Raw genomic sequence first — 27,927 nt, 5'->3', positions numbered from 1 at the left:
TGTGTGTGTGTGTGTGTGTGTGTGTGTGTGTGTGTGTGTGTGTGTGTAGAGTAATGTTAAAAGCCAAGAACAAACATGTTTCTCTTTCAGATATTACATGGGAAGACCAAGAGACAACAGAGCAGTGATTTAAAAGTTCTGGATAAAATCTGCCACCTCCACAATTTTGAGTGCAACCACTGATCACACGGGAACTAAGAACATTTCCAGATACCTGAGGTGCATGCTCTCTCTCTCTCTCTCTCTCTCTCTCTCTCTCTCTCCTCCCTTTCTCCCCACCTCCTCTCTCAGGTGCTGCCTCTTTTGGAAGGAAGAAATCGGAAAAAGGAAGATGTTAGGCCCTGGAACAAGAAACATCACAATGCAGAGAGGAAAGAGAATTCCAGAATGGCAGAAGATCAGGATAAACAGAGATCCTAAGGCTCCAGAACCAAAGAAGCCTGGACTTTACCTGAGCTGACCATATTACTGTCTTAACCAGAGCGGTTAGAGAAAACCATCTACAATAGAATGAAGCAAAGCAGAAAGAAAACAGTAGCTATTAATTCCCTGGAAAATAGGGAATCTTAAGTACTATCCAGAGCCCCAATTATGCATAAGGTAAAAACCATTTTAATGAAAAGTGATGACACATCAGTGCATGTCAGATGCACAGCTAAAAACAAAAACAAAAACAAACAACAGAAACAACATACACACCCCACACGGAAAACAGAAAGAATGGGGAAAAAGCGTCAATTTGGACAAAGTGGAAGAGATGTCTCTTAGGTAATAATTTAATAATTTCATTATGAGCATTTTGTATGGAAGAAGGAAGGCAACAAGAGGAGAGTGGGAGTCGTTGAAAGCAGCTGCCCTGGGGACAGGCTCCAGTTTTTATGTGACTACTTGAATGCATGTGTAAAACAATAAAATTTTTTATATCATAAAATAAATAAATATTGCAGAGAGAGAAAAGGGGGGCTGGGATAAAAATCAAGTGTCAATTTCTGGCAGGAGCAATGTGGCCATTTGTTTCTAATCTACAACTATAATAACCTGGTTATGAGAAAATCTCATTCAAATATTACTTTGGAGAACCTTGAAACTATATGCTGGGATTGCTGAGGCAGAGCCAGAGAAAGCCTGGCCATGGCCCCTAAAGGCCAAGGGATCTTGTTGCAGGATATTTGATCCTACTGTGAACCCCAAAACTGTGAACTGTAAAACCCTGTTTCTTGTTTGGTGTGAGCCCTATCACACACTTTTATTCCAAGAACTTTCTGTTCATTGTAAACAGATGATTATAGTGTGATTCACCCCGCTCTAGCACACACTTTTAATACAAAAATTTTCTGTACACAGGATTTAATAGAAGCATTAAATGAAAAGCTAAATAACATAACTGAAATTAGTTCAATACCAATTATGATTAATATCATTTTATTGTTTTTAAATTTATTCTTAATAGTCAATATGGCTTTCTGTACTTGCTCTAAGAAAAAAACCTTTGGAGAAACAGGAAAAATAAAAGTGTGAAAAGTGCATTGATAAGATATAAGCCTTAGAAGGAAAATTAGACTTACAAATGAGAATAAAAATACTCTGACACAGACAAAAGGATTTAGATAAGCTTTAGAAAGACCTATAAATGAGAATAAAGAAAATTCTCAGACACAGACAGAGGAATTTACACTAGAACCTACCATACCATAGCATAATGAAACTGGAAGGGGGCAGCCTAAGGTTGCTAGAAAACCAGCCTTAGTATATCCAGTTATTATATACAACCTACAAGAAGATGATAGGCTATACGGAATTTAAATGGTTATATGGAATTTAAAAGGAATCCTATAGACATTGGATTTGAGGAGATTAAGGAATCAGTCATCTCCTATGGTATGCATCAACCTATGTTACGAAGATGTGAAATTCATGGTCAGCTCAGAACAAGATTATACCCCAAGACTGGAAAGATATGACAACAGCAAATTTGGAACATGATCCTTAGTTACAATGGCAATCATGGTAGAAAGAAGAAGCAAAGGTAATAGAACAATGAAATCAGGACAGAGGTACTGATATTTCCCAGGATCAATTGCTAGGTGAAGGTCAATATGCTGATTTATAAAAGCAGTTTGAATTTGATGATCATACCTTGGCACTATGTTATTTAGCAGCTTTAAATGCTTAGGATAAGGTTGAAGAATCAGGAAAGAAGTCTGAGTCATTTACTAAAAGTATACAAGGCCCAAAAGAAGCCTTTACTGATTTTTTGCAAAGATTGACTTCAGCTATAAATAGAATTGTATCAGACTCCTTAAGCAGAAAAGCACTAACTGAAACTTTTGCTTTTGAAAATGTGAACTCAAAATTCCAAAGGGTGATAAGACCTTTAAAGGCAAGATCAGCACCAATAGAGTAATGGATTAGAGTTATGGCTGATATTATATCTCATGTTTATGATGCTAATCTCATAGGAGAAGTAATTTCTAAAAAAAATTAGGAATCTTTTGTAGGACATTTGATCCCATCATGATCCCCCAAACTGTGAACTGTAAAACCCTGTTTCTTTGGTGTGGTTGAGACCTCTCACACACTTTTAATCCAAGAACTTTCTGTTTCTTGTAAACAGGTGATTATGGTGTGGTTCAACCAGCCCTAGCACACATCTTTAATATAAGAACTCTCTGTATAACGGATCTAATAAAGTTAACCTTAGGTTAAGAGGTGGAGCTAGAAACCAGTTGACAGAGATTAAAGAGTAGGAAGGACTTTGAGTTGAGGGGGTATTTAAGACACAGAGAAAAAGAAGAAAAGGCACTTAGTTCAAGTTCTGGCTTTAGCTTATACTTCAGCTCCTCAGCTCCATGGCTTTTGGGGCTTTGAGCTAGCAAGCCTTTGGCCTTGGGTTTTTTGTTTTGTTTTGTTTTGGCCTTTTGCTCCTGGGCTGTCAGCTGAGTTAGTGAGCCTTTTGGGTTTTTGCCAACCAGACCTGAGCTGAGAAGGAAGGTTAGCTGCTTACTTTCTGCCTCTCTGAGCTAGCAGGTTTTCACCCCAGCATCAGGCTCCTGAGTCTTTATTGGTAAAATAGAATGGTTGAAATGTTCCTTCAAATAACAGGAATCGAAATGGCCATGTGGTAAGCATGGCCATTTGAAAAAGGACTGTAGGCAAGGCTTTTCCATTAACTACAGTTTTTCTAGAGATAATCCAAAAAGAACGCAGGCATTGAACTAAGGAGTGCAGATCAACAAGGGATAGGTAAGGTAACCCCTTGACTTTGGGAAAAACCTGAGGAAGAACAAATAGGAAAATTAAAGCTATTTGAGACTAATATAGCCATGATTTTATGGGGACATGATTTGTTACAGGAATGGAAAAACACAGATTAACATCCCTCTGATCTCAGAAACAAACTATAAAATAAAGAATGCTTTTGAGAAAAATATTAAAAAGTATTATTGAGGGGTCACAGACTATCCTGGTTGCCCATAAGCAGAACACGATAGGTGCTGGTCTTTTCTAAGGTACCAACTGCCCTAACTTTAAAATGGCTGACAAGCCTGTATGGGTAGATCAATGGCCTATGAAAAAAAAAAAAAAATTAAAGGTACTAGAACAAGTAGTACAGAAGCAGCTAAACGCTCAACACATTGAGGAATCTACCAGTCCATGGAATTCCCCTGTGTTATAAAAAAGAAATCAGAAAAATTGAGGACATTAACAGATTTTAAGAGACATAAATAAAATGATTCAGACAATGGGCTCTTTACAGCCTAGAATCCCATTGTCTCCTTTATTACCTAAGTCATGGCCTTTGACAGTAACTGATTTAAAAGACTGTTTGTTTCTTTTTTTTTTCTTTTTTTTTTCACAATCCCTTTGCATGAGCATGATAGGGAAAAGTTTGCTTTCTCAGTGCCAACTTATAATAATAATAGTCCTACTAAAGAGTTCTCATTAGAAGGTCTTAACACAAGGGAGGTTAAACAGTCCTACCTTATGCCAATATTTTGTACAATAGCCATTAGAAATAACACATGAACAGTTTCCTCAAACTAAAATTTACCATTATATGAATGATATTTTACTGGCTGATTCAGATGCAGATACCTTAGAAAAATGTTTGATGAAGTAAAGAAAATTTTGCCTTGCTGGGGATTACAAATTGTTCCTGAAAAAAACAGAAAGAGGATATTCTATCAGTTATCTAGGATATAAGATGTTTACAGAAAATTTGACCACAGAAAGTACAAATCAGGAGAGATCAATTACAAACTCTTAATGATTTTCAAAAATTGCTGGGAGATATTAACTGGCTATGGCCCACAACTGGATTAGCTTAGTAATTTATTTCAAATCTTACAAGGTGATAAGGATTTAAATAATCGAAGAAAATTATTAGTTGAGGCTGAGAGAGAATTGGCTCCGGTAGAAAAGAAACTACAGAATGCACATGTGGATCATTTGGCTCCAAAGCTAGATTGTATTTTGGTTATTTTGCCTTCTACTCATTCTCCCATGGGAATTCTTATGCAGAAGATAGTATCTTAGAATTGATATTTTAAGCACATAAACAGAGTAAAACATTAAAGACCTATGTAGAAAAGATTTCTAATTTGATTCTGAAAGGAAAAATAAGACTTCATCAATTAGCAGGAATAAACCCGGCAGAAACTGAAGTACCTTTTACTAATGCTGAAATTGCCTCATGAGCAGAAAATGAAGATTGGCAAAGAGCATACAGTAGTTTTTTGGGAAATAACAAATATCCCAAAAGCAAGAGACTTCGATTTATAAAAAGAACTAATGGGATTTTCCCTTGTACAGTAAAAGGGACACCAATTTCTAGAGCACCTACATTTTATATTGATACAAATAAATAAGGAAATACAAGTTATAAGTCAGGAAAAATAAGTGAAGTGGTTCAGAGCCCTTATGATTCAGTTCAAAAATCAGAGTTGTATGCCATTTTTATGGTATTATGTGACTTTTCTAATTCTCTTAATATAATTACTGACTCTCATTATGCAGAAAGAGTTTTACATATTGAAACTGCTGAGCTTATTCTGGATGATTCAGAATTGACTTGGCTATTTATTCAATTAAAACAAGTAACCAGAAATAGAAATCATCCATTATATGTAACATATATCAGATCTCATACAGGTCTACCAAGGCCCCTAGCAAAAGGTAAAGATGAAATTGATCAGCTGTTAATAGGAAATGTGCTAAAAAGTCTCAGAATTTCTTAAGAAACACCATGTTAATAGCAAAGGTTTGAAGAAAGATTTTTCTGTCATTTGCCAACTAGCTAAGGAAATTACAAGGCAATGTCCTACTTGTGTTTTGTATAATCAAACTCCATCACCTGCAGAAAGTAACCCAAAAGATAGCCAAAGAAATAAAATTTGGCAAATGGATGTGTTTCCTTTTGCAGGGTTTGGAAAATTAAAGTATATACATCATACCATATATATATATTCAGGATTCCAGCAGGCAACTGCTTTAAGTTCTGAAAAGGCTGATTCTGTAATTATACATTTATTAGAAGTTATGGCTATTATGGGGCTACCTGTACAAATAAGACTGACAATGCTCCAGCATATGTCTCTAGTAAAATCAAGTTTTTTTTTTGCATATCGCAACATAATGCATATTACAGGAATACCAAATAATCCTACAGGACAAGCAGTTATTGAAAGATCTAATCACACTTTAAAAGACATGATTAATAAAGAGAAAGGGATAATAAAGAATCCCAGAGATAGAATACACAGTGTTTTATTAACTTTAAATCTTTTAAATGCTAACAGAAAAGAAACAACAGCTATAGAGAGATATTAAATAATAGAAAAACAATGCTGAATTAAATAAGCCTATATATTTTAAAGATGTGTTGACCTCAGAATGGAAGCCAGAATATGTATTTCCACAGGAGAAGAAAGGCTATGGATACCATAAATATTAGATTCCAACAAGGGAGATCTCCTGAATAAAGAGAGGCCATAGTTCTTAAGATAGCTTGGTAATTCAGTTCAAACTAACGTATAAAGACTAGAGTTTTCTTCTTAAATAAAAAGGATATTTTGTTGTGTAGTATTAAACAAAAACACAGGAGATTTAAAATTTAACAATTTGAAGCTAAGATAAAAAATTTGAGCAGGGTAGTGGTAGCCCATGTCTTTAATCCTAGCTGACACAGGCAGCTCCATATAAATTAGTTGCTCTCTAAATTCTAAGATGGTGGTGGTTCACACCTTTACACCCAACACTTGAGAGGCATAAGCCTTTAATCCCAACACTCAGGAGACAGAAGCATGCAGGTCTCTGAGTTCAAGGCCAACCTGATACAGATCAAGTTCCAAGTAGACCAAACCTTAGATGCAGGTGTGATGTTTCACACCTTTAATCCCAGCGCCTGGAAGGCATACATGCCTTTGATCTGAACTCTTGGGAGAGAGAGGCAGGTACAAAGGAATTACAATGACTTAATTTTAAAAGCCACTTATAAAAGCTAAGGGGGCTGAAGAGATGGCTCAGTGGTTATGAGCACTGTCTGTTCTTCCAAAGGACCTGGGTTCAATTCCTAGCACTCACATGTCGGCTCACAACTGTCTGTAACACCAATTCCAAGGGATATGATACCTCCACACTAATGCACATCTCAGGGGATATTTAATTTCATATTTTCAAAAGAACTTTTTTAAAATTTCAATTGAGAGATAATATTGCCAAAAAACATTTTGCCCTAGGAAAGACACACACCACCAAAAGGAAACTCCCCAGAATTAGGGTTGGGGGAGGGTTTTGTTTTTGTCTTCCCAGGAGAATAAAAGCATCTAACCAAGGAATCTAGAGATGACTGGACATATGAAACATCTGAAGAAAAAGGATAAATTGTCAACAGAAAATGTGACAAGGAAGAGAGTAATTTGGCCAAGTGGTATTGCCCACTTCCACCTTGTCTCTTCTGCCCTATACAGATAAAAATGTCAAAGTCTTTATGTGGTCCCAATTCAATTAAAAATTCAATTAGAATTCAATTAATAATTAAAGCTGGCTTTGGGGTTGGAGCATGGCTCTCTTATTCTCTAAACATTTACATGTTTGTTTAAGGAAAATTCAAAATCTCTGTCTCATATCAGAAGAGCCACCTGGTATGGGACAGAGGAAAACAAAAAACCTTTAAGATTATTAGATATAAATTTTCTCTCATGATAGTAGTTATTAACTAATTTTAGAAATGAGTTTCATCTAGCTTTCTATATGTGTTTCTAGGTTTGAGCCAAGATGATGTCTGGAGAAAGCCTGGCTGCCTTGGACAGCCTAGTAATGGGATAGTGAGGCAGGAGGCAGGGATTTAGGGAGATGACAAGGTCTGGCTGGCAGGTGCAAAGAGAAAGACAGGTCAATGGGTAGGAAAACAGAAAAGGTAGAAGTTATAAGAAGTCCTGCGATAGGCTAAGAAAGTTCACGAAAAAAAACACACATTCTTTGATTTATTTAATAATAAATAATAATAAATAGTAAATAAGAATAAATAAATAATATGTGTGCATATGAATATATGTGTGTATTTTTATGCATATGGGTGTTTTGTCTGCATGCATATCTGCATACTAGAGGCATTGGATGCCATAGGACTACAGTTAGAGATGGTTGTGAGCCACATGTGAATTCTAGGTATTGAACTCAGGACCTCTGAAAGCACAGCCAGTGTTCTTAACCACTGAGCCATCTCTCCAGCCCAACCCCCACCCCACATTCTTTTTAGAAACAACTCTCTCTCTCTCTCTGTGTGTGTGTGTGTATGTGTGTGTTAGACATATTTTTGGTTTGACATATATATTGGTTAGACTTTTTTTTCAAGTTTTAATCAGCAACAACATTAGGAAATGTGCATGGTGGTGGGGTATACATGTATGCACATTTGTGTGGAGGCCAGGAGTCCAACCCTAGCTCTTGGATTATACAGGCGTGTACCACCATCCCTGGCTTTTTCACGAGGGTTTGGAGGTTGTACCCAGGTTCTCACTTTACTGTCTGAACTCTCTCTCTCCCCATCCCTATTTGCCTCTTAAGCAGCTTGAGCTCAGTGAGAAGTCCTTCCCCAAGCACAGTCTCTAACCTAGGCAGACATGCTGCTTCCAAGCAGTACTCACCGCTCACTGTGGCAATCCCTCGCAGGCCGTGAGAGTGGAACACACTGTAACCGGCCTTACCCTATCGATTAGAACAGTAAAGCAGCTGGTGATGAATACTCTAGGAGTCCAGCCCTCACTGTATGTCACACATAAGCCATAGCCATTTCTATATTAAATGAAGACAGCTGTATCTGTCCAAAATATGGCTTTCACCTCTCATTCCCCTGTCTGAGCATGCACAGAGCAGGCGGGCGGCCAGCAGCACACCTTTGAGCAGCCCAGAGCATCCTTGATTTACTGACACCATCCACACCTACTCCCACCTCGGGTGTCTGACATTGTAAATTTGCTGGAACCTAGAGGATAGACTCCCCTGCAGGCCGGGCTCAGAGTAATCTCATCTAGAGTCAGTTAAATATTCCTGAGGGGAGGGAGAAGCCAACTATACATGAATCACTGCTGTCCAACCTCCCGCCTGCTGCTTCCACTGAAGACGCAGGAGTGAGCAGCCCTGGGCTATAAATCAGGAATCTCGTCACCTGACTGACTAGAGATGTGATAAACACCAAAGCGCCCCGAAAACGTAGTTAAGAAAGAACCAAATGAAAAATATCAGATGCATTTCTGGATGTACACATAGATTTATGCCTTTCATACTCGTGTTCTTTATCGAGCTGAGTTCCTCACTTTGACCCTTCTATCTTAAACTCCGAGTGTATCCATTCTAAAACTACAGTTTTGCATTTTTCTCTTACTCTATACCTGCAAAAGAGAACTGAAACTCCAATTATATATTCTTAGAGCTTTAGATAAACACACAGGGTGAAGTCCCTTGTTTCCCAGACAGTCTGCCTGAGTACCCTCACAGCACTTGCCTGCATTCTGCAGAGGAACACACATGAGAATCTTCAGTTCAAACCTGCACCATATGCTAGGGCAGAAGCTATGATTCTACACAGAGGAGGCTCCCACAGGACTTTACTGGCAGTGTGAAGCCCAGTCCTCACTTGTTTACACAACTCAGTAATTATGTGACTAGCACAGGCTGCAGGCATTATGTTTTGTGAGACTGTACAGAGGGCATCTATCACTTCCCCTACCTTCTAAGCAGGTGGTATGTGGGGGGTGACCAAAATAATGGCTATCACTCTAGCATGTGAGTGCTGCAGCTGTTTAAAACCTCACAGGAAATTATACTTCCATGTGTGTTAAGCCACGGGAAGAAAAAGATTCCACACCTTCAGAGTTCATGAGGAGGAAAAAAATCTGCTTCCTGAGTTGGGGTTTGCAAGGCTTGTGGCAGAGGAAGGACATGTGTTCAGGTCCCTGGGAAGAGGAACTGATCCCGAAGAAAGACATAGTGGGGCTAGAGAGGAGCAATAGATAGGCATGCTGGAAGGAAGTAACTGGGGGCCATAACCTAGAACTCCTGACAGTAAGCAGGAGAGAGGGCTAGGAAAGCAGACTGGAGCCAGACTGAGAAAGCCCCTCAGAGTAAATGACACACTACAGCACTGGCTCACCAGAGAGAACAATCAATCTCCCCAGACATGGCTCCACTCTGTCCTCTACTAACTTTCTCCCGTGTCCTCAAGTTGTCTCCAATGCTGTCCCATGACCATGCATATCAATCCTAACAACTGGTGCCACACATAGGTTGATCCCAAGTGTATTCTTACTCCATTAATGCTACAGTGATTTCTTATCATCTTCGGAGAACAATGACACCTCATTTAAAGTATGGATGTTCTGTGGCCCAGCCCTCTTCAGGCTTCACCTTCTTCCTCTCACCAGCTTCCTCCTCCTGTTCCAGTATCCTTGAGGTCCCGTGTCTCTCTGTATCTCCAGCACCATTTGCTAAAGAGGCTGTCTTTTATGCAATGAGAGGTTTTGACACCTTTGTCAAAAAATAGGTGACTATGGATTTATTTCTGGTCATTTATTCTATTCCATTAGTCCATGTGCCTGTTTCTTGTGCCAGTCCTTTTCACCATGACTCAATGGTATCACTGGAACTCAAGTACTACATGTAATAGGTCTGGCACCATTCTTTGTGTTTAGGATTCCTTTGGCTATCGGTGGTCTTTGTCAATTTTAGGATCTTTTTTCCTAGTTGTGTGGAGACCATCATTGGAATTTTTATGGGGATTACATAGACTATAGATTACTCTAATGTTAATTATTTCAATCCATGAGCATTGAAGGCATTTTCATTGTCTAGTGCCATTTTTTTCCTTCCGTGTCCTCAGGTTGTATTACAGATGTCTTTCACCTCCATGGCTAGGATACTCCCCCAAGTTTATTTGTTCACTTATTTATTAACTGATACTATTGTAAAAGAAATGTTTTTCCTGATTTCCTCCTTGGGAAGTTAGCTATTGAAACATAGAAAAGCTTTTCATTTTTCTTTGTTGATTTCAAGCCCTGCCACTTTGTTGAAAATATTTATCTGACCTAAGAGTTTTCTTATGTGTCCATAGAGTCTTGTAAATAGGATCATAGCATCTGCAAATGGGAACAGTTTGACTTCTTTATTTCCTACTTGTGTGCTTTTCATATGCTTTTCATGTCTTATTGCTTTAGTTATATTGAATATGAGTGAAGTGTGAGCACCCCTATCTCATTCCAGGTTTCAGGAAATACTCCCAATATTTCCCCATTTAGCATAACGTTGGCTCTATATTTGCCTTAAAAAGCCTTTACTATGTTGAGAAAATTTCTTTCTAGCCCTAGTTCCTTCAGGACTTTCATCATGAAGCCATTTTGAAAAGATGAAATCACTGAAAAGATCATGTGATTCCTGTCCTGAACTAAATTTGCATACTGGGGATGAAACCAATTTCACTGTGATACATGATCTTAATGTCCTCTTGGGTTTGATTTGTAAATATTTTGTTGAAGACTATTGTATCTGTGCTCATTGTAGAAGTTGGTCTATGGTTTTGTTGTGTTCTTATCTGGTTTGGTATCAGGATGACACTGGCTCCACAGGATTGCTGGCAGTGTTCCTTCCCTTTGATTTGGTGGCAAAGCTCAAGTACTGGGTGAGCTCTTCCTGAAAGGTTTGGTAGAATTCAGCAGTGAACCCGTCCAGTCCTGGTCTTTTCTTTGTAGGAAGACTTTTTATTACTGCTTCAGTGGCGTTGTTTCTTACTGTCAAAATTGTCTTTATATTCTTATATTATTTAATTTTGGTAGGTGATATATATTTAGGAATCTAGCCACTATTTCCAGATTTTTCAGCTTTTTGAAAATATTCCACAATCTTCCCTAATGATTCTCCATATTTCACCAAATTCTGTTGTAACGTTTCAGCTTTCATTTCTAATTTTATCAATGTGGTCTTCTCTTTCTTCTGGTTGGGTAGGTCAGGGCTTTGTCAATCTTGTTCATCTGTTCATGTGTGTGGGTGTTTTGCCTGTGTGCATGTGTATTAGGTGTATGCCTGGTGCCTATGGAAACCAGAAGAGGGTATCAGATCCCCTGAGATTGGAGTTACAGAAGGTTGTGAGCCATTGTGTAGGTGCCAGCAATTGAACTGGCTCCTTTGGAAGTGCTCTTAACTGATGAACTATCATACCAGCCCATTGAGTTCTTTTTTAAAACTTGAGCACTAATGGCTCCCTTTATATCACAGAAGTTTGGTAGGCTGTGCCATCATTTTCATCAGAGTGTAGGCATGTTAAAGTCCCTCCCTGACTTCAATAACTTCACTGTTAACTAAGGAGTATAGTTAACTAAAGAGTCTGCAAGTATTTGTGTATTCTCTGTGATTTCTCTTATTGATTTCTAATCATATTCTGGGGTCTAAGAGGATAGAAGGAATTGTTTCAGCTCTTTGCATTTGTAAAGGCTTGCTCAGTGACACCTAAGTGGCTGATTGTAGAGAAGGCTCTATGCGCTGCTGAGAATGTCTGTCTATTCTGTTATCTATCTGTTGGATAGAATGGTCTGTACATGTTTGCTACATCCAATTGGTCAACTGTATGGATTAGCTTCTGCTGTCTGGAAGGCCTGACTAAAGATAAAAATGGAGTTCTGAAGTCCCCCCAGCATTACCACATCAGGACTTAAATGACCTTTCATTAACTTTAGTAGTCATGAAATTGGGAATCCCCAATGCTCAATATACAAATATTAACAATTGCCATGTAACCTTTATAAGCTGTTCCCTTTTTAAATATGTAATGAATTTATCTTTCCTGAATACTTCTGGAGTCTATTTTATCTGATATCAGAATTGCTACACCAGCTGTTTCATGGTTTCCATTTGCTCAGTAGATGGATTTCCTTCCCCTGATTTTCAATTTTCTAATGTCTGTGCCAGTAGGATAGATATCTTGGAGACAATACATAGTTGGATGCTAGATTTTAATCTAGTCACCTAGTTTGCACCTTTTAATCAGTGAGTAAGACCAATTGCAAGTAAGGTTACTGAGAGGGGCCTGTTACTTGGTTGTTTCTCTGGCTGGTTGAATTATTGGCAATTCTTTTTTCCTCCTTTCTTACTATTAGGGTTTACAGGTTCACTGTGTTGGACATAATAAAGTCCTTCTTAGCTCTCCTTTGTTCATCTGTTCCTCCCCTAAGATATGTACTCCTTTTGTACTCTCCTGGAAGTGCTGCCTTCTTCCTCTGTAGAGTCCTTCCAGTATCTGCTACAGTGTTGGCTGGTTCATCATGAATTGTCTCAGTGAGTGCACATCTAAAAAATGTCCTTAAATCATATCAATTCTAAGGGATAACTTTCCTGGATATTGTCCATTGACAGTTTTTCTTTCAGGGACTGAAATACATTGTTTCTTGCTTCACTGGCTTTTAGGGTTGTTGATAAGAGATCTGACACTATTGTTTAAAATTTAAAAACCCCTTTTCATTTATTTATTTCTTATCGGGGGTGGGTAGATGTGTGTGTATGTGTACATATTACATGTGTGGGACAAACAGTGGGATCTGGTCCTCACCTCCCATTGTGTGGGCTCTGAGGACTGAACTCTGGTTGTCAAGCTTGACCTTCTAAGCTGAGCCATCTTGCCAGCGCAAGAGCAGATGCCTCTCTGACATCTCTGCTTCTGTATATGTGTTGGCATTTTCCTTTACCAGCTACAACAGTTGTTCCTTTGCTTTGCCTTTTTGAGATGTGACTGTGCCACATCATGAAGAGGGTCTTCTGTGACCACGTCTACTGGAAGTTTTACATGCTTGAGTTTGGATGTCCACTCCTCCGAGGTTTTGGGAACTGCCTGCTACGATTTCATTGAATAAACTGTGTAAGCTCTAGGCTTTATCTCAATTCCACCTATGCCATGGACTCTTAGGTTTGGTCTCTTGAAAATATTGACTATTACTGATGCTTTCCACCAGTCTTTTTCTTTTTAATTTTCATATTTCTGCTTGCCTTTTATCCATCCCATTTTTCTTACGTACTTTTCATCCATGTTTTGAAATTTATTGTCCAAATTATTAATTCATCCACATTGCTATTTCTAGTCTAGAGCCTGAAACGATTCCTTACTCTAGTCATCCATTCATCTAAGTCTTAAATGTCACATATCTTTTTTAGAAGTAGTACTCAAAACATTTTTTTGGACTTTGAGCTCTGCGGTTACTTTTGGTTTCTAGTCTGGACAGTGGTGAGTATATGTGGGTGCCACAGTGACACACAGTGTGTGTCAAGTGCCCTTGTGATTTCCTGTGCTATATTTGTGCATCTGTGTTCCCACTTTTATCCTTCCACTCTTCTTCTTGTTTTTGCTTTTTCTTTGATTTTCTTTTACATGAGTCATCCTGGTAAGTTGTCTTCACTTGGATTTATAGTCCCTGCTGTCATTTTAAGAGGCAAGCTGACTTTAGCAACAGATAATGGAATACCTCAAGTTTGTGTGTTATCCCTGACCAGGGGCCACAATAACCTTCTCTGTAATATTCCAGTTTTAGTTCATGTGCTGCCAAAGCTAGCACGGAAACTGTACTTGAAAGAATAATCTGTCACTAATGAACAATGTATGTTATCTTAAAACAACGTGTGTTGTCTTAGGCTGAGTTTGGCAGTGTGCTTGCCTAGCTTGCTCAGAGCACAGGGTGTGTCCCCCAGCATAACACAAACCAGGCATAACACAAACACACACCTGTAGTCTAGAACATGTGAGGTGGAGGCAGGATCAGAAGTTCAAGGCTAGCTTGGGTTACATGAGTCCTTGTCTCAAAAAAAGGAAGGGGAGGATTAAGCAATTTCTGATCTTGTACATTAGTCACACATTTATTAAGAAATGTATTTAAAGTATGTATTTATTCCTGTTAGAAAATAAAAAGGAAAGAAAGTAGCTTTCATCCCATTGTTTGGAGTATAATTAATAGGCCTATGACATAAGTTATATGCAAACAGTGGGACAGTACACAGTCATCCTACAGAACTATTTCTGGTGAAAAATAACTATCTCTTGCTGAAGTGGAAAGGGCATGGTAGAGAAGTACACGTACTATGGCCTTATTTGTGCTGTTAAATTTTATAATTATTCTACAAGGTCACCTCTGGCAACAGGTCCAAAAAGAAAATAGGCAGAAGACGTCACCTCAACAAGCATGTGTTCGCTCTACGCATGGGTTTGCTGTACACGTGTTTGCACTTTTCTGGGAAGAGAGGTCATTGTAACTAATGGCCTTATGGTCCTGAGCATGTTCTACTGCAGGGCTTACACATCAGTGTTCGAACACTTGCTGGCTTTCTGGATCCCGGCCAGCTTCTTAGAGGGTAGGCGCTATCGTCTTTCCCTGATAGAGTGCCAACCACCCAGTCCCCGCATGAAAATGAATGAAAGAGGGAGGGAAGGAAGGGACGAGATCAGGCAAGGAAAAAAGATGATGATCTGATATGATCAACTGTGTGACAGCATGCAGCCTAGATACAGAAGGCCAACCCAGTTGACATGGGGTAATCAATGGGACAGAGTGTGAAAAAGTGTTTGCTCCCATGTGAAAGCCTCAGACCAGGTGTGCCTGAGAGGAGTTAGGAGTTAGGAATGCCACTCCAGTGCACTTGGCATTTTCACTGAGAAAGAAGGTGTACCTGTAAACCACTGTCATGGTCCTCACAATGATACATGCACCTGTACCTCCTTCACGCATCTGAACACCACCCCTCCCTCCTGGAAACACCAAGCCCTAAGCTGCTCTTGAGCAAGGGACTCGTAATCCTGAAGGCCACTTCATCACTTTTGCTTACAACTGCTTTGCTCACAGGGCCTTGGGAATGTCAACTTAAGTAACAGATGTCAAGCACTCCATCCCATCTCCTGAATAGGAGGCTGTCCAAACAAGCCCACCATTAAGCTCTTGACAGAACCTGTTCCAGAGTTCTAGGTGCTCAGTGCCAATGCCATCAGGAAGTCTTGAGCTTACAAGACCCATGTGTCACTCACCCTGACCATCAGAATTCAGATTCTTCCCAAGTGTGTGGAGAATGAACTGGAAGCTGCTGCTGCTCCTGGTCCTTTTACTTTAGTCACACCTGCCAAACCAAGCTGCCCTTATCGGGCTGCAAGTTTAAAAAGCTAGCCCATCTGAGACAGTTGGCCTTTAAAAGCCTTTTTCCTCAGTTGCCTATGTTCCCATCCTGATGGCTCATGTGATCAGCATGTGAACCCACTTACCACAGTGGGAGGGTCATTCCACTCTTCATACGAGATGGCTGCATATGGATAGATCCTGTCATTGATGATCTGCAGGGTGGCCAGGGCGATGGCTTTAATGGACCGGAAGTATGCCTCCCAGAACCATCGTGCCTACAAAGAAAACGACACGCTGGAGGTGAGCACATGAGATGTGGGAGAATGAGACACCCTGTCACAGCCAACACTAGGGCTAGTTGATTCCTTTATTCCCAGGCTGACGGCTCTTCCCTGCTGCCATACCCACTCTGTCAGAGGAATGTCTTTATTGAAGGCTGTCAGAATAGAATAGGAGCCAGGGGAGTATACACAGAGTCCGTGTAATAGAAGAGGAGCCTATGATGATAAAAGTACTACAAGTACTACGTGTCATATCAGGCCAGGTCTAAAGGCTTTTTAAAAAGATATGTAGAAGCCTAAAGAGAGAGCCTGATGCTTGAAGCACCTGCCATGTAAGCATGAGGACCTGAGTTTGATCCCCAGAACATATGTAAATGCTGGGTGGGCATGGTGACCCAACATAAACCCAGGTTCAGAAAGAGATCCCCCAGAGCAAACTGGCTACCAAGACTGGTCATATCAGTGAGCTCTGAGTTCCGATTGAGAGACCCTGTCTCAAAGAATATAGTAAAAAAGCAATGAAGGATGATTCTTCATATCAACCATGGGCCTTCATATGTGCACATGCGTGCACTCACACACATACAAATTTACATGCACACACGCATACCACACACAAAAATGGACAAAAACATTAGATATAACTTACAGGAATATGTTTTCTGTGCGCCAGTGAATGAATGTCTATGCGTGCTCTTAAGGACAGCTCTGGTAAGACAGGGAACATTCTAGTACCCCAGATATCCCATGCTACAACCAGTCAGCATCTCACTCTTTTAAAGGCACCGCCACTCAGATTTCTCTTGCTCATTCTTGAATTCCATGCAAATGGCATCACATACATTTATTCTCTTGTCATGGACTTATTTGGTGCCACTTAAAACACCTAAGTTGTTTTCTGGAATCAGGATGTGGCTGGCCTCACAAAATGAACTGAAAAGTGTTCTCTCATTTTTCCTATTTCTTGAAGAATTTAATGCAAATTTGACATTACTTTTCCTCCTTGAAAGGGTTTAAAAGAATCCAAAGACACAACTGGGGTAGGTTTTTGTGAGTAGTGTGCCAAGGTTTATTTATTAATTTTGTTTGTTCATTTGAGACAATGTCTCATTATGTAGCCCAAACTGGCCTAGAAATCACAGACTTCCTGTTTCAGCCTCCCAAAAGCTAGAGTTATAGGCACGGGTCACCTGGCATTACTTTTATTTTACCGGAGGCAACATTTCACTGTGTAGGCCAAACTTGCAATCCTCCTGTTTTAGCATTCTCAGTGCTAGGCTTAAAGTTACTGATTTTCTTTTGCAGGCACAGAAGAATGCAAGTCTGGCTGTGTGAGCTTGAGAAAAGTACGCTTCTCAAGGAAGGTCTCATCCCATTTGAACTGTTATAGTTCCTGTATAAAACTGTATAAATATAGCCTTTCCTTCCCCCTCCTGTCTGCTGGGCTTTCTCTTGGTGCTTGTCTTTCTGAAATGTGGTCAATATGAAGAGTCATTTCAGAAGGAATATTTTTTCAGTTTTTTTTTCCTTTCTCTCCATCATATTTTCTAAGCTTTTCATTGCTCTTAAAAACATTTGCTTGTCTGTTCTGTGTGTGTGGCAGGCATGTGCATATGGTGTTGGAGAGGGGGTGCAGGTGCCAGGCAGAGGCCAGAGGAAGATGTCAAGTGTCTGCCTCTGTCACTCTCTCTACCTGTGTGTGCATATGTGCACCTGAATTCTGGCCAAAGGCCAGCTGTGGAGCACAGCATCTAACTCAAGATGTCTCTAATCATCCCCCTGCCCACAAACTGTAGTTCACTTAAGAGAGGAAGCAAGCTCTGCCAACAATCACAGCTCAAGTGTCTCAGCCTGACAGTGAGTGTGCTTCCCAGGCTTAATTGCCTCTGCAGGACCTTGATGGTAAGAGCTCAGAAGGCATGGTAAGTCACAGCCCCTCCAGGCCTCTCTGTCAGCTACCTGTCCACAGAGACAGGGTTTCAGTCGTGCAGATGATGTCCTCTTTCCAGAGCAAACATAAATGCTTACTATGTTACCTCATCTCCAAGAATATATGAGCCACCTTTCTAGCTATCCTAGAAATTTGAAAATGGGGGAAACTGGCTGCCATATAAACCCTCCCAGTGACTGTACAGGGGAACAGTTAGTCATGCAGGAATAGATCAGACCAATAAGATCACAATTAGGCATTTAACCAGATACCATTGAGCAAGTAAAACATACAGATTTCATAGTATAAGAACAGTGAAATTCCCAACATTTACACATAAGAAACTCTGAGAGGGACAAGGCTGGGCCAGCTTAAGACTATAAACTATCCAACCAGGGTCCTGAGGAGAAGAGTCAGTGAGGAAAGCACTTGCTGTGTAATGGTAAGGGCTGAGTTTAGAGCCCCAGCACCCACGTAAAAAGCCAGGCAACTGTGATGCCAGCTGTAATCTCAGGAAGTGTACACAGCTCCCTGGGTGAGCTGGCTGAGCAGACTCAGTAGAATCAGGAGTTCTAGATGCAGCAAGACTCTGTCCTAACGAAGTGTTGAATGATTGATTAAGGAAGACACTAAATGCCAGTCCAGCTTCTGACCTCCACTCATGTGCACACAGGTGCAGAAACACATTTGCTAACACACATGTAAACATGCATATATGCACAATGTACATACACACATACATGTAAAAATACTATCATAAGCAACAGGAACTCAACTGAACTTGTTGTTTCAGATTAAATATCAATTAAATAGCATGTTTTTGCTCTTCAGTAATACTATGCCAATGGGATCAGCAATAACTAGTGTTTGTGAGGAGCTAGCGCAGTGCAGGGAGGGAGGGAATGACAATGACAAGCAGCTGGTGTGTTTTGCAGCTGGCAAACCTATCTGCTTCCCAAAATCTGTAAGGGAAAGGTCACAGTGTCTGCCTGTGGAGTTAAGAAGACGCTAGAAGATGAGGTTTACAGAAACGATCCGCCAGGGCTTCTGGAAGCAGAACATGCTCTCCCCAACACACATGCTATGATTTGAAAGGGAAAGCGCCCCCCAGAAGTTCACATGTCAAACTGTTGGTTCCCAGCGGGAGGTTCTGTTTTGGAAGGTTCTAGAAACCTAAGAGGGAGAGCCCGGTTGGAGAAAACATCACTGGGGGCATGCCTTTGAGTGCTATACTGAGTCCCCAGTCCCCTCCTTACTTTCTTCTTGTCTATTGTGAGCTGAAAAGCCTCCTCCTCTACATGCTATAGTCATGGTGTTCTAACAATGGCAGCCAGAAGAGGGTATCAGATCTTCTGGAACTGGAGTTACAGAGGTTGTGAGCTGCCATGTGTGTACTGGCAACTGAACATGGGTCTCCTACAAGAGCAGACTGTGATATCAACAACTGAGCTTTATCTCAGTCTGAATTGGTGAATTTCATCAAATTATTTTTCCCTACTTCATGCGGTGATCTTACGAGTTTATTTTGTTGATTCAGTAGTTCACTCTGAATGTTAACTAATCTTAATGATGACCTAATGACCTAATGCTTTCCCTGTACTACTCAGTTTGCTTGGTAAAATTTTGTTTAGGACTCCTGTGTTAATATATCACAGATGCCTGGCATCGTTGCTTTAAATATGCAATGTTATTTTATAAAACACTAATGACAAAAAGGGTTTTCTATTGAAATATGACACAGAGCTAAAATTATATCATGTATCGCAAAATCTTGATGTCAGAGATGTTATTTTTCATTAAGTATATGAATGGGGGGGGTATATATGTGAGTGTAGATACCAATGTACACCAGAAGAGGGCATCAGGTCTTTCTGAAACTGGAATTACAGGAAGCTGTGAGCTGCATGACATGGGTGATGGGAACCAGGCCTGGGTCCTCTGCAAAAGCAAGCAGGATGTGTTCTTAAGCACTGAGCCATTTCTGAGCTTCCAGAGAGAGAGAGAGAGCGATGTTTAAGTGTAAAAATAATATGCGGTTTGGAATCTATTAAGTAGTGTGTGTTTTTATTTGTTCTCCAGGCAGGCCTTGGAAGGACAGCAGTCACTGCTCCTGTGGGCCGATCCAACACTGTCTGCCAACAAGCCTTCTGAAAAGGACAAACAGAACCACAGGCAGGCATCCCATAATTTAGGTCGACTTTAACCTACTAAGGCTTTTCACTAGGAGAGACATCTCTGAAGGTCATTAAGGAAACAGAAGATGTTTCTTAAACACCTCACCAGGACATTATGTGCTATCATTAACAAAGCCACAGGGTCCAAACTGAGAAAAGACCCCATGTCTTCAATGGTAATTAAGGGGGCTCAGTGTGTCAATCACAGTGAGTCCTACAAATATGCAATGAATGAGGTGGGATCAAGTCAGATGGAGGGCAACCACAGTCTAGATACCAGCTGCCTCGTCAACCTGACCACGGTACTGGAAATGGTGTGGGCCTCAGTGAGCCATCTTTAAATGAAACCAGAACTACTCGATCCTTAAGGATCTTTCTATACCTGATATTCAGTGACACTTCAGGCAAATTACCGGTTTCTCTGTTCTTTTTTTTTTTTTTTTTTTTTTTTAGTGTCTCTAAGACTTACCAAGCATTGAAAATCTTCCTTATTCTGTCATGCCCAGTCTGCTGAAAAAAATGGCCCTATGTCACATCACACACACACACATGCATGTGATTACAAACACATTTGTTCTGGCCCACAGACTCAAGATAATCACATTCTTCAGGGATTCTCTTTCTTTTAAATGTTGTTTGCCTTGTCTTTCATCTTCCCAAATCCTCTCTGAGAGAGTACCAGCTCCCATCCCAGTATTTAAGGAGCTTAGACACCTTTCCTGTGTCCTAACAGAAGTAAAAAGCTGAACAAACATAAAAATCTGCTTCCATCCATTAGGCAAGTGAGGTGCCAGAACAGCCATTTCCCCCAAACTGAAGAAAACAACAGGTGGAAACAATCCCAATTTACTGAACAGAAACTTCTGCAAGCCAGTGCCAAGTGGGAAAACTTGAGCAGTGAGTGACAGATCTCTGCGGGAACACGGCTACAGGGTTTTTCTCTTCTGAGTCTTATTAATATCTCTAGTCAGCTACATTCTCGAAGTGAACATCAGAGAAAAGTTCTTGAGGCTTCTGGCAAGGAGCAGGGAAGGTCTCCTAGCTTCATTTCTATTGCTTTGATAAATTACCTTGACAAAAGCAAATTACGGGAGAAAAGTTTATTTGCATTTACATTTTGTTTTTGAGACACGGTCTCTTGCTGACCTAAAGCTGGCTGAGAGGCGAGGCTGGCTACCCAACGAACAGCAAGCCTTGCTGCCAGGCCTGCGTTTTTTATTGGTTCTGGGAATCAAACTGGTCTTCCTGCACAGTGAGCACTGCCAACTGAGCCATGTTCCTGGCCCTCCATTTCTTCTTACATATTGCCTACTTTTCACATTAGAGAGTTCATCATTTTGTTTAACATTGTTTTAAATGCCAGTTCTGATAATTCCATCATCCCTTCCATGCCTAACTTTGGCTTGAATATTTTTCAGTCTCTTCCACTGTTTTTGCCTTTTGAAGGCCTTGCATCCTGTTCTGGATGTTGCATCATCCAGACTTGGTGATCTGGGGAAGAAGAACTCCAAATAGGCCTGTGGTGACGTGGTACTAAGATATGGGGCAGGAGACGTATTCTCTGAGCCTCTTTCCACAGCTTAGTGTTTTGTGAGCCTGGGAGCCTAGGAGCCTGAGAGCCTGGTCTGCAAGCTTCACAAACACTTCTCATTTCCCCACCTGCTTAGCTAAAGAAAGACTAGAAGAGACAGGTTGGGTATGTCCCTCCTCAGCATGAAAGGCTAGGACTGTCTAGAGCCCCAGGTAAGTCAGGCTTTGATAAGAACCTGGTAGGTTAGTTGCTGGTAAGCTCCCTCCTGAGGGCAGACCACACTCAGTGCAGAATGCTCTGGTGTGTTTCAGAATGGTCACTTTTTGTGATGGTCAGCTTTCCCTGTCAACTTGACACAACTGAGAGATGGCTGGAAAGAGTCTCAAAGACGGATCCTGTGCACTGGTTGTCCGTCAGGTGCCGCCGGTGTGTGCTGAGGAGAATGTTGTCTTACTTCATTGAACTGAGGTGGCCAGGTCCAGTCCACTGTGAGCAATGCTGTTCCCTAAGTCAGGGGTTCTGGATATGTGAGAACGGAGAAGTGGAGCTGAGCAGAAGCAAGCAAACAAGTGAGCAAATATTCATTTCTTTCTTTCTGCTCTTGACAGTTTGCTGAAGGCAGGGAGCCCCATGATGTATTTGATTACATATGCATATATAAGAGAACAAATAAGCTAATAGGTAAATTTAAAAAAGGGCATCAGGGGAGGGGACCTGGAATGCTCTCTTCTTTAAGGACCTGTGTTCCATGTGTTTATGGTGCAGGGCTATTTGAAAATGCACTTGAAATTTGTTCTCACCCTGAAGTGTAAACCAGAGTATAAGAACAAGCAAGCAAGCAAATCTTAGCTAATGTGCAGAGAGAGAGAATGTAATACCATAAAAATCCCAAAAGGTGAGTCTGTGTGAGTCTTGCAGAGGACCTGAGTTTGGTTTCCAGCATCCACACTGGTCAGCTCACAAATGCCAGTAACACCAGGCCCAGGAAATCTAATGCTTTCTTCTGACATCCTTAGGTACCTGCACGTAAACACACACACACACACACACACAAACTCGCCCATACACACACGTGACATACACAAAGACACACATACCTACACATAAGAAAATGATTTTAAAAATTTAAATACAAACTCCAAAAGGCAAAAGAGAAGAAGGAAAAAACAAAAAAACAAAACAACAACAAAAAAAACCACACCCAGAAACAGAGCAAAGACATCTAACAAGGTTTGTCATTTTCCAGAGAAAAGGTCACATGGTTAGAATCATGTAATAACAAACTTTGTGATTCTACAAAGACAAATAGATATGCTGATAGTCCTAATTGACTATGTGCAAGGCTGTGGGTGTTGGTATTGGTGGTGGTGCGTGTATGTGTGTGTGAATGTGTGTGAGAGCGTATGTGTGAGTGAGTGTGTGTGTGTGTGTGTGTGTGTGTGTGTGTGTGTGTGTGTGTGTATGTGTAGTAGTTGACAGGAAAAAGGCATAAGGGAATCTCTGGAGATAATGAAAATATTCTGTTTGTTGTGATGACACAATACTACCATATATTTGTCAAAACTTATTTTAAATGAGATTCATATTTTAAATGAGTGAATTAATTGATGCACACGATTTCTGGTGGCTGGTGGCTGCTAAGAGGGGGAGGGTCAGTTTTCTTTGTCTTTTATTACATTTTCTAGAAGTTTTATTTGAGACAGGGTCTAACTGTATAACCAACCATGGCTCACCAAGAACCTGCTATGTAGAACAGGCTGATGTAGAACTGACAGAGATCTGCCTGCCTCTGCCTCCCCAGTGCTGGGAGGAAAGGTGTGCCCCTCCATACCAGTCTTAGGACAGGTAATTTTTTAGCTCAGTCATTTGGTACTGATCATAATTTGGTAGTGGTCAAGCAAACCCATAAATGGGCAGTCGAGAGTTAGGCCTAGTGAAACTTGAGACTCTTGGAGAGGGAGCTTTTCCAGAGTAGGTCATATGGATAAGGAGTGACTGCTGGAATTCGAGATGCAGTAATGAGGAAGGCTGTTACCTATCCAGATGGGCTACATCAGAACGCTGCATGTTCTGCTCAACTTTGTTATGAATCTAAAACTGCTCTAAAATAAATATAATTAGTTAAAAAAAAAAAAAAAAACATCTTCCTTGAAAGTACCCTGAGGCTCTTCTCATTCATACAACACTTCATCCCCTCAACCCCCAGCAATTGCTCTGCACCCTGTGACATCAGGGAAGAACAAACATAAGTTCCAGTGAGACTCGCACTGGCAGCAGGCCAACAATGCGAGCAAACATTGCCAGCCCCACCTACAGGCGAGGCTTTGAGAAAGGACTCTCAAAGCTTCTGACACTGGAACCCCAAACTTGCTCTGGAACAAAGCCCTGAGTTCCAGAAGACTGAACAGACAGAAGAGACTAAACGTTAACATTAACACACAGCTGACTTTTCCCAGCAGCAGCAGAGCAGGGACTGGGGGACCCACAGCAGTGACTAAGAGGCTCTGTGTTGCTCCAGAGAACAGCTGAGAACCATTTTAAATTCGGGTGCAGCTGAGTGCAGGATCCAAGTGGCCACACCTTGCTAATCTAATACTCCTCCTAGGAGCTGAATTAGAGCCTTGCTCTGTTGCCCAGGCTACCTCTGAGCTCATCATACCCTTGCCTCAGCCAATGAAGCTCTGGAATACAAGCACGTACCAACACACTCAAGAATTACTTAATTCTTGCTATGAATTAGTTTCTCTTAGGATTTAATCTCACATTTCTTAACTTGCATTTCAAAACTCCTGAACATATCTTAGAACTCAGAATCCATTATGGGTATCTACGATTCTGCCCTTCTCTCCCTTTTTATTCTTTCCGTGTTTGTGTGTGTGCACGCACATGCATATGAGCACTCACACATACATGCACACTGAAGGCATGACCTTAGGGTGTCTTCTTCAGTCACCTCTCTATCTGACCTTCTCTTGATGGACCTAGAGCTTGTCATTTTGGCTAGGCCAGCAGTGAGCCCATCTCCTTACCCTGAGAACTGGGGACTTTATTGGGCGCTGGGGATCCAAACTCAGTTCCTCACACTTGCACTGTACATGACCTCCTGAACCATCAGTGCAAGTCATTTTGCCTTTTTGGTGGCACACACCTTTAATCCCACACCTGGGAGGCAGAGGCAGGTGGATCTCTGTGAGTTCAAGGCCAGTCTGATCTACAGAGTCCAGGACACCCAGGGCTACACACAGATAAACCCTGTCTCTTTGGAAAAAAAAAAAAAAAAAAAAAAAAGGTATTAATAGTCTTTCAAGTTGGAACGCAGGTAGTGCAAAAATATTTAACAAACACAGTTATCAATCCCACAGCTCACTGAATAATCCCCTTTATTCTCTCCTTCCTGGAAACTGTGTTTGTCCACTTCCCCTCAGGGGACAGAACGTGTTCCTGTAACTCTGGTTCTCCACCTGGCACTTCTGTTTACTACCTTCAAGCCCTCTCCACTTGAGTCCATTACATTACTGGCCCAGTGCGGAGAATTCCCACAGTGCTCTCGGGTCAGTACACCCATCCTCATACGGTATATGGTACAACCTCCCTCTGTGTTACTGAATTTTCCACAAGTCCTAGATCTCATTCTTTAACCCAAAGCTGTGGTCCACCCTGAGGTTAGAAGGCAAGGAAGGGTTGACATTCAAATTCTGTCCTCAAACCAATGGCTGGGAAACCCCCAAAGGTCCATACACAGGCACATGTCACCCACTCACAAGCAAAGTGCCCTTTCTTTATCTCCAATCGCAGGATTTACATTGTTGGAGGCTCTGAACTAAAATTCAGCCTACAGAGTCCACTTAGCGTTGCTTGTATGTGTTTACGACTGACTGAAATTGCGTGTGTATATGTTTTTAAAATAATGTTTAAAAAAGAGGTTATAAATTTGAGAGAGAGTTGGGGGGAGGACACAAGTGCTGGGGACAGAGAGGAGAGGAACTTATGTCAATATGGTACTTGTGCATGAAATTCTAAGAAAACAAAGTAAAATATATACTCATGAAATGAGGTACTATTCAGTGGTTCCTTCAGAGGAAACACTGCAACACACATCCCTGAGTAATCATAAGCCCACGTGAAAGTCTGCACAGTGACACCCACAGGATCTCTGACACGGCAGGAGCGTGCTGGGGAGGCCGCAAGAGTTTTCAATTAGGCTGTTTTTCAGGGGTCAGTATGTGTTTACAAGCTCTTTACAAGTTCACATGGCTTTGGATTACACGGTTGATTGCCAGAAAGAGGTGGCAAGCCTAGCTTCCAGAGAAAGAATGAGAACATGGACAAAGGAAGGCAAATAAAAGGTATGGAATGCCCCATACCTTTTTGCCACATTGTGAAAGAGAAGTCAGAAAAGGAGTAATTATGGATTAGAGAGAAAACAGAAAACCCTGACACAGGCCAGTGGCCTCTACCCTCATCATTCGATGTCCCCAAGGCACATGGCAAACTCAAGGGCAACCGACTCTGGCGGCACTCTGACCTGGGTACAGCTGGCCTTGGTGTCATCCCCACTGGCCCTCCTGCAGGCCAGGCTTCAAGTGGTATAGGCTTGCCTGGGTTACTCTTTGGCTCATGCCCAGCACTCAGCATCGTTCCAGAACTGAAGTGGGGTGGGGGTGGGGCTCAGGAAACACCTGTCGGTTAATGAGGCGCTTGCTATGCAGAAGGCGCCATTTTAAGTGCTTTACCTGTATTCATTCATTTAATCCTCACAGCTCAAGGAATTACCCCTGTTTTATGATGAGAAAATTGAGGTACTGACAAGTTCATGGGGGTTACTGGTCCAGCTTTTCCCTGGCTTAAGATTTAACCAGAGGAATACTGAAGTGTGTGCTGTACGGGGCTCCCACTGAGCTCACTAAAGGGCTCAAGCAGCAACAGAAAAAATCTAGAGTCTACAGCATTCTTGAGAAGCCCCCCCCCTTTTGCAAATGAGGAGGGCATTCACAATCTGGCCCAGCAGAGGGCACGGGCTGCTCTAAGTCTTGGGGGCAATGATGGAGGACCTTTCTGAGAATGGCCCTAACCAAGAGGTTTCGAGACTCAGAGACCGGGGCTCTAGGAAGCACAATATTTTCTTTTACTCTTGAGAAACTGTCATGCTCACGCTAACACACTCAGCAGCCAGCTCTCATGAGGGGATACAAAAGCAGAGGAAGACGGGAGACATCTGAAGGCAAACAACTAGTGCAAGGTTACACACCAAGACTCTAGAAAAGACCCAGGCTTGGCGGCCAGCCTGGACTATATACCTGTTGCCACATATCTATTTATCCGCCCAGCCACCTCTCTGTCTCATTCTGTTGTGACCAGGAACTGTGATAGAAGCATGACCCCATTAGAAACACTGAGGACAGCGGAGCCGAGTCACCTCACATTCTTGAGTTTTGCAGCAGCCAGTCCTCCGTGTTTCCTGCACAGTGCAGGGAGGTGCTACTTAAAGCATTACTCTTCCCTGGTTCCCCTTGCTTGTCCTTAGGAAGGAGCTGGTATGCGTTAGGAAAAACACCTCAGAGTGGGCCTCACAGTGAGATCCTTCTCAACAGAGCCACTGACAACTACAGTCTTTGTTTGGCCCTTGTAGCTGACACAGCCCACAATGAACTGTGGCTATCTCACAGCTCCAGGAGAAAGAGCCCTTAAAGAGTTGCCTGGGTCAAAATGAGGTTGTGGGGCTTGGGGAGGGTAACTCCAATCTGTCCTTACAAGAGACTTTGGACAGAGTGGCACATGAACTGGGGACTGTGTGTGAAGAGGCAGCAGGGGGCTGGCCATTGGTGAACAAGAAACCACCTCAGAGAATCCAGTGCTGCCTGTTGATCCTGGTCTTGGGCTGCCAGGCTATGAGAAACACTTTCCAGTGTTTAGGGCACCCAGCCTGTGCTCCTCTGCTGTGGCAGCCCTAGTCCTACCTCAGACATGAACAGACAGATAGCACACACATTGACAGACCCCCCACCTCCCCTTTCAGACCACTGGCTGCTTAAGAACAAAGACCCTAGCCTGTGCAAGTCACAGTTCAGCAGCTTCCCTAAACTGGGCATTTCAAAATTATTTCAGATGATTAGCATAGTGCAAAAGGTGCCAAACGAGGAACCATAGCGCTTCGTAACTACAACTTCACACTTTTAAATCACAGCCTTCAAATGTTTCCAGTCTCTACATCACTCACTCAGTTTCTCAGGCCTGCCTGCTTCACTGTAGGAGCAAATGACAGCTACCTCACCCAGAAGTGGCCAGTGCAGTCGCTGACAAACTACCATTCTACCCTTCCCTGAGAAGTGTGAGCTCAGAACCACACCCAAAGTACTCATGACCACAGGAGGGCAGG

General features: G+C 41.6%; 1 protein-coding gene and 1 non-coding gene across 2 annotated transcripts in view; both read right to left on the bottom strand.

The window, feature by feature from the left end:
* Positions 1-27,927, bottom strand: part of Ext2 (exostosin glycosyltransferase 2) — a 139,729-nt gene that overhangs the window by 62,258 nt on the left and 49,544 nt on the right. The window contains exon 8 of the mRNA XM_055600055.1: positions 15,779-15,910. Coding sequence (XP_055456030.1) covers positions 15,779-15,910 — 132 coding nt within the window. The remainder of the gene's footprint in view (positions 1-15,778; positions 15,911-27,927) is intronic.
* Positions 13,984-14,090, bottom strand: LOC129675469 (U6 spliceosomal RNA). Its single transcript, XR_008719941.1, has one exon. It is a non-coding gene; the product is annotated as a U6 spliceosomal RNA (small nuclear RNA).

This window comes from Psammomys obesus, unplaced genomic scaffold, assembly GCF_907164565.1.
Source record: "Psammomys obesus unplaced genomic scaffold, mPsaObe1.curated_primary_1811, whole genome shotgun sequence".
Classification (NCBI taxonomy): Eukaryota; Metazoa; Chordata; class Mammalia; order Rodentia; family Muridae; genus Psammomys; species Psammomys obesus.
The sequence above is the reverse complement of the archived record's forward strand: the minus strand, read 5'-3'. Positions and strand labels throughout refer to the sequence as shown.